This window comes from Natrix helvetica (assembly GCF_964273705.1).
Source record: "Natrix helvetica genome assembly, chromosome: Z".
NCBI lineage: Eukaryota > Metazoa > Chordata > Lepidosauria > Squamata > Natricidae > Natrix > Natrix helvetica.
Window position 1 is genome coordinate 635,383 of NC_138554.1, and position 10,207 is coordinate 645,589.

The 10,207-nt window shown below is 48.9% G+C and overlaps 1 protein-coding gene across 1 annotated transcript; it reads right to left on the reverse strand.

Moving 5' to 3' along the window:
* Positions 1-1,330: 1,330 nt before the first annotated feature.
* Positions 1,331-8,183, reverse strand: LOC309381824 (zonadhesin-like; the record flags this gene model as incomplete). The annotated part of the gene is made up of 8 exons (XM_081933108.1): positions 8,087-8,183; positions 7,104-7,195; positions 6,070-6,122; positions 5,102-5,242; positions 4,510-4,763; positions 3,261-3,345; positions 2,451-2,597; positions 1,331-1,569 (listed from the first exon to the last, which is right to left on the reverse strand). The coding sequence occupies exons 2-8, from the start codon at positions 7,181-7,183 to the stop codon at positions 1,331-1,333; spliced, it is 999 nt and encodes a 332-aa protein (XP_081789234.1). The 5' UTR covers positions 7,184-7,195; positions 8,087-8,183.
* Between the last annotated feature and the right edge of the window lie 2,024 nt (positions 8,184-10,207).

Genomic DNA, 10,207 nt, shown 5'->3' on the forward strand with positions numbered 1-10,207 from the left:
GCAACTTAAAGCCACAAACCTGGTGGCTTTAAGAGGCGTGGACTTCAGTTCCCAGAATCCCCCGGCACTAATGCATTCCTTTTTATATGCCTACCCATTGTGGCCTGCTTACTCTCTTGTAATCCCTTCCTCCGCAATCTCTAAGGAGCAAAAAGGCCTGGGCATTTCTGGGAGTTGAAGTCCACAATTCTTAAAGTTTCCAAGTTTGGAGATTCCTGTTCTAGAGCAAGCAGAGGTGGGCCCTTTCGACAAATGAGATGTTCCAGACGGTAGTCTGGATTCCCCGCAGGGAAGGGCTCCACTCCAAAGGAGGAAGGGACAGCTCCGTTTGCGTGGAAGAAAGAGGGTGAAGGCAGTTCCTTCCTATTAATTCCGAAAGTATACATCTTAGGAGGAAAATAGTCTGCTACAGTTTGGCAAGATTCGGTCCGTAGGCGTGGAGCAGAGGAAGGAAACTGCTTAGAAAAATCTCTGGGTGCCATTTATGGTTTTGGGAGCCTGACAATCTGTCACGTGGATACAGGTCGTCCTTAACTTAAAACCATTCATTTAGTGATTATTTGAAGTTACGACGGCACTGAAAAAGGGTGATGACTGTTTTTCACACTTACGGCCATTGCAACACCCCCCCATGGCCCTGCCATCCCCTTTCGCTTTTGCAAATTCAACGGGGAAGCCAGATTCACTTAACAACCGTGTTACTAACTTAACAACGGCAGTGATTCACTTAACAACCCTGTCAAGGAAAACTCATTTAGCAACCGTCTCATTTAGCAATGGAAGTTTTGGGCTTCATTGGGAGGACTGCAGGTATTCCCCTCTGCTCCGTGGGGAGTTGCTCTTACTGTCACTACCGGTACGCTCATCATGCACTCGCGTGTTCTGTTCGCACAAGCGCCTGACTGTGCCAAATCCACCACCCCTGCGAGAAACAGCTGATTGTTGGGGCTCGCACAGGAACCGCACGATGTGCACACATGTGAACTTTGCCGTTTGCCGTAAAAACAGATATAGAGCGAGGGAGGGTGGGCCAAAAGAGCCACCGTACCAGTATGCTCTCAGCTGCTCCGGGCCACTACCGGTAGGGCCATACCGGGCCATGCCCACAGCAACCCACCTCTGCTCCTTCTACTCCCACATGGCCAAAGCGAGCAGCAACACCCCCCCCCCCCGCATCATCTCCCCTTCGACCCCCTTACCTGGATGTCCTCCCTCCCGGTATAATTAACAGACCTTCCCCTCCAGTTGGGACCATGTTCCCCTTTGAGAGTCAGCAACGGGACCCCCAGGTCTCCCCCTATTTACAGGAAACACAAAGAGGAAATGGCGTTTACTCAAGGCTCCATCTGCTCGGAGGGTCTTTGGGGGGAGGGCGGGTCCCCTTCCGAAGTCCCAGGAACCTGCCTGGGGGAGCCGCGTAGATCTTCAGGGCCGAATCGTCAGAGACGCCATGGAGAGTGTAGAAGAAGGTCAGGAGAAGGCACCCTCCCGAACTGAACGTGGGGCTCTTCAGAAAGCTGCTTCCACGACTTCCCTCATCGAAAGGCTCCAGCCACATGTAGGAACCAGCTACAATGACAGTGGAAAGGATCTGAATTGGCTTTGGGGCAAGAGTCCGGAGGGGGGTGGGAAGCAGGTTTGAAAAGCCTGAGACTATGCTGGGCCATAAAAACCTCCGGAGGCTGGCAGAAATGTTTCCGAACTGATCGGCAGAATGCTGGAGATGCAAATATAAACAAGGTGCATTTTCCCATATGTGGTGGAGGTGCCCAAAATATTGCCCAGGAAATATTGGAACCAAATAAAGACATGTCTAGAAGAAATTGCGAAGCAAAAAACTGAATCGAGACCGGAGTTATTCCTATTAGGTATAATAAGAGAAGACCTTTGCCAGAATTACATTTGCTCAAAACTGGAAACAAGATAGCGTTTCTTCAGATGTCATGGGTAATAAAAAAAGGTGATAGATTGTGCTGAGATGGACAGGCTAACTATGGAATTAAAAGATAGAGAAGAAACAGATTATATGATTTGAAATATATGGTATAATTTGCTAGAAAATAGATGCAAAGAACATACATAAAGACTACTGGAGAGGTATATTAAAAAGGGAAGATATTGTATATATTTGTAAATATGGATATGTTAAAACTATGTACAGTACCTATATAAATAATTGTACAGTACATAGAATAATGATGTATAAAGTGAGTTGAAATAGCCATGATGTAAATATGAGTGATAGTGCTACTGAAACACTGTTAAGAGTGGAAATGTGGTGGTAAAGTTGAAATATGCTTGATGCATATTTGAAATATGCTTCCCTCCTGCTTGATGCAAAGTGACCCAAAGTTACATGCAAAAGAAACCTCTACTTGCATTGGAGGAAAGCACCTTAGGAATACCTGCCTCAACAGGTAGTACCTTCTTCTTGCCCAATACATACTCACCTCCAGGCCTGGAGAAGTCATCTGATGGCCCCACACCAGGTATCCCTGTGGAGCCAGGCCATTGAGTCCAAGCCACATCTCCCTCGTCTGGGTTGCTCCACCCACAGAGATCCATTGCAGTATCAAAATCGCATTTGGTCTTACAGGCTGTAGAAGGGGGGGGGGGAGGAGAGAATGAGACCACCACCCATTCAGCAAAACCCTTCTTCTCCAGAGCAGTGTTTCTCAACCTTGGTGCCTTTAAAATGGATGGAGTTCAACTCCCAGAATTCCCTAGCCAGAAGTCTATCGCCTAGAGTGCAAAGATTGCAGAGGAAGGGATTACAAGAGAGTAAGCAGGCCACAAAGAGTGTGTGTGTGTGTGTGGGGTTGCATTTTTGCTGATAAATAAATAAAGGGAGACTAGTATAGATCTATTTCAAACTATTTACCTCTCATCAGCTAGCCAAACCCTTACTGGGATTCGAGCTTTGGCTGTTTTTACTGATTAGGCAGTTGTATTAACCTCTAAGCCACAAGCTCTCCTCTCTTATCAGCTGAACCAGGGGAATGAGTAAGTGTTTTTTCTTTTGTCAAAGCACCTGGTGTGCCCAAATATGGGAGGGAGGGAGCATACTGCTCCCCATTTGCCTTTCAGCCCTATTCCAGTGGCCCATATTTGGGCACACCAGGTACTTTGACAAAAGGGAAAACATTAGTGCATTAGTGCCAGAGAATTCTGGGAGTTGAAGTCCATCCATCTTAAAGCCGCCAAGGTTGGGAAACACGTGAAGCGTGAAGGTGGTGGGGGCATGGGGGAAGAACGCTTACGTGAACAAGGTCCCGGTTGGATGAAGATGGAGTCCAGAGCCAGTGAGATGTCTCCTGTGCTGACCTCTTTGCCTTTGAAAACAACCTGGATAGAAAGACAGATGAGGGTTTGTTCCTGCTCTCCAAACAGGGCCTTTACATCCCCAAGAGTTAACAAGGATTGTTTTATGCAATTCAGATCAGACACGGACAAGGGCTTACGGTGCAAAAGACCAACTATGCAAGAGCTTAGGGTGGGCCAACTGTGAGATATAACCAAGATCGGTTGGACCACCGGAAGAGCTTCAAAATCCCTTCCAATTCTGTTATATATTTGGGGTTCGAATGTTGCTTCTGTTTATGTTTCCCTGTTTTTAAGAGTAGTTTATGTTTGTTTGTATCTTTACTCTGCCCAGAGTCACTTGGGTGAGACGGCCAGCTATATTGAACTACTGGATAAAACAAAATATATAATAAAGTAAAACATAAAATAAAATAATAAAATGTAAAATAAAATAATAAAATGTAAAATAAAATAATAAAATGTAAAATAAAATAATAAAATGTAAAATAAAATAATAAAATGTAAAATAAAATAATAAAATAGTAAAATAGAATAAAATAAAACAAAACATAAAATGAAATAATAAAATAAAACAAAATAAAAAGTAAAGTAAAAATAATAAAAAATAGTAAAATAAAATAAAATGAAATAAGAATAAAATAAAATAATAAAATAAAACATAAAATAGTAAAATAAAATAATTAAAACAAAACCAACCAAACAAAACAAAATAGGCAGCTGGGAGGCAGCCAGGAAGTCAGAATGACCTGAGTAATGATAATCCTCGACTTATGACTGGCTGCTTAGCGACCGTTCGAAATTACGACAGGCTCCTCCAAACGGGACTTACAACCTGGTTCCGAAGTTCTGACGTGGCCCCCAGCCCTCGTGGTCACGTGACCACATTTTTGTCCTTGGAAAACCGCCCTTCGTTTACGGCTGTTCGCAACGCCCTGCAGTCACGTGACCCCGGATTTCTATTTCTGAGGGAAAATGGGGTTTCCTTCCAGATTCCCGCAAAGGAAATCAGACAACACTGGGGGGGGGGGGGGGGGCTGTTTGCTTAATGAACGCCACACAAAAGGATGCAATGACTCCAGCCACGTGGTGACCTGCTTTACGAACATCAGGATTTATGACTGCAATTGCCAGGCTCGATTATGGTCATAGGTTGAGGACTCTCCCCTGCCTCCCCCCCCCCCTTACCTTGAAGGGGCGCAGAGTCTGGGCAGGAACTGTGATGGCCCCACTCAGCCAGGAGGTGCTCTGCACTTTCTTTGGGGTCCACAAGAGGGCGACACTGCCCGAAGCGTCCTGGATCTCGACGCTCAGCGGGACTTCGGAGCTGAGGCCGTAAAAATAATACAGGAATCGCACGCAGACCTCCGCCCCCGCCAGGTCCACATCCGGGCTCTCCAGCTGTGCAAGCCCTCCAGCTGCTGGATGGATGTAATTGTCTCCTGGGAAGGGAGAAGCCGTGGCCCTTTTAGGGGGCTGGAGAGCAGAGGGGCCGGGCTGATGGGGCCCCTGCCAGATGCACCCCGAAGGGCAGGGCTTTGCAGGGAGGGCCTTGGCTTGCTGCCCTGGGATCTCTGGGGTGTACCCTCCCCTTGCCGGGAGCCCCAGGTTGTGGGGAAGCTCGGCCAGGAGAGGGAAGTTCAAGGTGGCACGGATCCAGGGGCAGCGGGTGCCAACCCTAGGGCTGCCTGTCTGTCCCAGGGCCCCACGAGGATGCTGGCCTGAGAGGGGCCCAGCGCAGCCTCCGCAGAAGAGACCGGGGCCACCGCGAAGCTCTTACTCCGTGCGATGTCTCCTTCAGGGGGTCCAGGGCTCTCCCCAGGCTTCTGCCCCTGTGCTCGGAGCCACAGGCTGCCCTGGCTGTTGGGGGGCTGGCTCCAGTCGCAGAAGGGATGGTCGGCATTGTCAAAGTCACAGTAGTCTAAGGGGAAGGGGGAGCAAAAGGTCAGCCCCTCCAGCCATTGATACACAGCCCCTCAGGTGCAAAGGATGCTGGGTTTCCCAGTGCCTGGAAGCGCCTGGTTTGGCACTGCATGGCCACTCCCTGCTTCGGGAGGGAAGGAGGGTTGGGAGCTGTGGAATGCCCCCTTCTCTCCTCTGCCTCCAAAGCTCTCAGGTGCCCCCCTGGGCATCTGCACAGAAGATGCCCCTTGCTCCCTCTGGGACCAGGGTAGTGCAGGGGAAGGAAGGAAGGAAGGAAGGAAGGAAGGAAGGAAGGAAGGAAGGAAGGAAGGAGAGAGAAAAAAGGAAGGAATGGAGGGAGGGATGGAAAGAAAGGGGCAGAAGCAAGGAAAGAAAAGGAAGGAAAAGGAAGGAAAAGGAAGGAAATAAGGAAGGAGAGAAAAGGAAGGAAGGGATGGAAAGAAACGGATAGAAGGAAGGAAGGAAGGAAGGAAGGAAAAGAAAGGGATGAAGGAGAGAAAAGGAAGGAAGGGATGGAAAGAAAGGGACAGAAGGAAGGAAGACAAGAAGGAAGGAAGAAAAAGAAGGAAATAAGGAAGGAAGGAGAGAAAAAGAAGGAAGGAAGGAAAAGAAAGGGATGAAGGAGAGAAAAGGAAGGAAGGGATGGAAAGAAAGGGACAGACGTAAGGAAGGAAAAGGAAGGAAGGAAAGAAGGAAGGAAAGAAGGAAGGAAGAAAAAGAAGGAAATAAGGAAGGAAGGAGAGAAAAGGAAGGAGGGAGCGAGGAAGGGAAATACAATCCTGAGCTACAAATATTCTCCTTGAGTAGAAGGGAAATACTACTCACAGTCTGTGCTCAGGGTCTTCGGTGGAGTCTCCACACCTGGGGCTAAGTGTACCCTGAAACGGGGGATGAAAGGGAGGGGCAGGGAGGGTTAACTTCCGCACAGAGACAGAGCCCCCTGCCCCCCCTCCCCTCCCAATGGGACCCCCCCCCCAGGACCTCCCTCCTTCTGCACCCCACATGACCTTCCAATGGCCACCGATGGCAAAAGGCTCCAAGGTTCGCCTCAAAGAAGCCCTTGGGTGTTCCTCGCCCTCCCCCGCCCCCGGTGCCCAGCAGGGTGTGGGTCGCCCTCGCCCTCCAAGGGAGCCAGTTCGGAGGGAGGCAGGGCGGGGGGTCTGAAACCCAGGCCTTAGGATGAGCACCAAGGACAATGTGGAGGGAAGCATCACACGTAAAAAACCTGGACCAAAGTCTATGAAACTGTGACCTTTCGTTACTCATCCAAGTTAAATGAAGATTTTTGATTAGGCCTAGGATCAAAAGTCAACTTTCTTGGCTATTCTTTGAAAACTTTTCACTTCTCCTCCAAGAAGCTTCCTCAGTTCTGTCCACTAAAGCCCCTTTGGGACAACCATAGTCTGGATGACTGGGAAGCTCCGTAGACAAGGCAGAGAGCCTCCTCTCTCCCAGCTGCTCGCCTTCCAGCATTTCGGGTGTTCCTTCTGTTAGCTCCCCCAGAGCCAGCCCTCCCTCCGCTCTTCTCAGATCTGCTAGAAATGGGATTCCCACCCTGAAGACCCCCACCCCAAAGTAGCTTCTGGCTTCAGCTTTAAGGGCGGAAGAAATGCTGAAAGGCCTCCGTGTGTCATCCAGGTGCTTTGAACGATCCCCGAAAGACAAACCTAAGTCAGAATAGAGCTGGAAGGGACCGTGGAGGTCTTCCAGTCCAGCCCCTGCTCAAGCAGGAGACCCTAGACCAAGGGTGCCAAACTGGATTTCTTCCAGAGTTGCAGCTCTCCCACCAGCTGAGGGAAGGACGGGAGGGATGCCTCCTGCAGCAGCAGCCTCGGTTTAATCGAAGCGTCGGTGCTTACCTGCTGGGTCCGGTGGCGAAAAGGCCCTCCAGGGCCAGGAGGAGAAGCACCGCCGCCAGGCCTGCCTTCTTGCAGCCCATCCTGGGAAGCAGCTGGAGTGAAGGACGAGCGCATCTCCCTTTCCGACTTATATAGCTGGCCGCACTTCCCACCCCCCCTCCACGGGCAGAGGGCAAGAGGCTGCTCGCCCATCTCGAACCCTGGACTTTCCCCTTCACCATGGGGACTTGACGTGCGGATGCCTCATGGGGTGCGGCCCCGGACAAAGATCAAAATATAGGAGGGGGAGGAGGGGGACAGATTGGCAGGCAGATTTGGGGAGCAATGGAAACACCCAACAGCCAACCCACGGCAAGTCCTTAACCGGGGTCTCCGGTTGAGGACTCAGGGGGCCAGGTGGAGGTGATGCCTCGGGGCAACGTGGCTCCAGCTTTCAGGAGCTTTCGTTGCCTTGACAAGCACCCACAGCCTCCCTTGAGCCCACCTGGAGCCCAGTTCGAGGGTCAGCACCTGTGGCGGATTCCTACCGGTTCAGCTGAACCAGTAGCGGTTTGGCGGTAAACAAAAAATTCCGCACGCACCGAACCATCAGTAATGCCGGGAGCAACCCACCCCTGGCCAGCACCCTTCAGGCCAGTTTCAGAGGGGGGCTCCCAGTGCTGCCACCCAGCGAGGGAGGGGTGATTAGAAAGCTATGCTGGTTAGGGAAGAGTTCCACGCATCTTCTGAATTACTATTTGAACCAAGGCTGAAGCAAACCCGTAGCGACGTTGCCACCAAGTGAGAAATTGGCGGGTGGATCCTTCCGTTCCAAGAATCCACTGGGCAGGTTGTAAGCCCAAACTGGTCAACAAATTGCACCTCACTCTGCTCATTAGGTGCCCCCCAACTTCTCCCAGGCCCCTGTGTGTTTTTGTTTCTGATTGCAAAAAAAGAAAGAAAGATATTTTTGAATGTGGTTGATCTTTGATCAGGCAGCTCACTTATCTTGATTTCAGTCCAGCTGAAGATATTCCCTGCACAGGGCGTGGTGGGTCATACGCCCCCCCCCCCGGCTGAGGGTTGAAACCCCCCCTCTTTCACAGACCTCAGTGACAGTCACATGGGAGAAAAGAGTTGAAGGGGGGGGGGAAGAAACAGGTGTGGTCCTCTTACATTCTTTAGCCGTGCATAATTGGCCAATAAAGAATTCCGTGTGGATTAGTAATTTACAGGAAGGAATTAAGGTTTATATGCCTGCAGATAAGGAAGAATTGGTTGGGGTGGACTAGAAGACCTCCAAGGTCCCTTCCAGTTCTATTCTATTTTAGAAGACCTCCAACGTCCCTTCCAACTCTGTTAGTCTGTTAAAGAGTCCAACGCATCAGAGGGCAGGAAAAAGAAATGATGGTTGGAAGCTGATCAAGGAGAGAAGCAACCTGGAATGAAGGAGAAACTTCCTAACAGGGAGGACAATTAATCGGTGGAACTGCTTGCCACCAGAAATCATGGACGCTCCATCACTGGAGGTTTTTAGGAAGAGATTGGACAGTCACTTGTCTGAGACAGTATGGGGTCTCCTGCTTGAGCAGGGGGTTGGACTAGAAGACCTCCAACGTCCCTTCCAACTCTGTTTGTCTCTTCAAAATTAAGAGAAATCTTGGCAATGAAAATGTGGGCGAAAAATATCAAAATGGAATTTGGGAGACAAAAGTGAAATAGGAACCCAACACAGAACTATAAATAGCCAACCCGGTAACCGCATTTGTAAGAAAGATTGTGGAAGAGCCACCGATTGCAAAACAAATGTGAATCGGCAAATCCAATGCAGTTGCAAAACAGATAAAAGCAGTTTTAGGCAGTGGGGATGAGGGAAGATGGGCTCCCCTTTTCCAGAGGTTTCCAGAGGTTGCAGAGCCATGGGGCAGGGTCGAGCTTTGCCGGCTTCCTGTCTTCCAGGAATGGGAGCCTGCAAAAGGCAGCTGGCTGGAAAAAGCACATTTTATTTATTTTTCATATGTTTGAATAGCCATCTCTCCCAGAGACGGGCTCTGGGCGCTGCCCAATAAAGTGATAAAATTTTAAAACAGGCATATATGAAAGTTCAAGATTGAGAATTTCAGAGGAATAATTTAGGGATTTAACTCGACTGCGCGAGAATAAATAAAAATGAGATCCAGACAGCTGTGAGGAAAGAAGAAATATTTATTCCGAAATGCAAAACGATTTGCAGAGAAATGGGGCACAGGGGCAGTTTTTTACCGGGGGAGCTTGTCCGGGGTGTGGAAGCATCTCATATGGTGATTCTAGGGTTACCCTTGAGGGGTGTGTGTGTGTCTGTGTGTGTGTGTGTAGATATGTTTGTTCTCGTGAACATGCAGTTCCTTTGGGAGACCTAATTTAATTAACTCTGTTTATGCTTGCAAACCCTATCCTTTGATATGTGGATGAGGCTTTACGGGATTTTGAGGAAGTTTGCTAATTTTAATTGATTAACTTAGTTTCAGCTGGACTTGTCAATTCTCTAGGGAAGACTTTGGTTATCAGACCACGGTGGGCTCTGTTAATATTTTAGGGGAAAATGGAAACAATATCTTCTTCTTCTTCTTCTTCTTCTTCTTCTTCTTCTTCTGCCATATCCGTCATCGGACGTTGGTGATCATGAGTTTTGTCCAAACCAAACCTTTAGGTTTTGAAGCCATGAGGTTCTTCTTCTGCCTGGACCTCCTTTGCCTTCAATCTTCCCCTGCCTGGGGGATTAAAGTGAAGGAGGACATGTTTTTCTGGGTGCTGCATCACCAAGATATTCTAACTTTTGGCTTTTTTATGGTTTTGATGATCTTCCTTGGCTTTATCATTTGTGGTTTTGTCAACCCAGCTTCTACGCAACAGTCGTCTGTCAATCCACATTTCAACCGCTTCTGGTTTCTTCGGGTGTTTTTTCTGTCAGACACCAAAAGTATAAAGGAAACAGTATAAGGAATAAAAGTTAATTTGGATATGAAGCTTCTCACAAGGCAAGGATTTACACCAGGGAACCCCAAATTTGGCCCCATTAAGACCGTTGGACTTCGGCTCCCAGAATTCCCCAGCTGGAAGTTGAAGACCAACGGTCTTAACGGGAC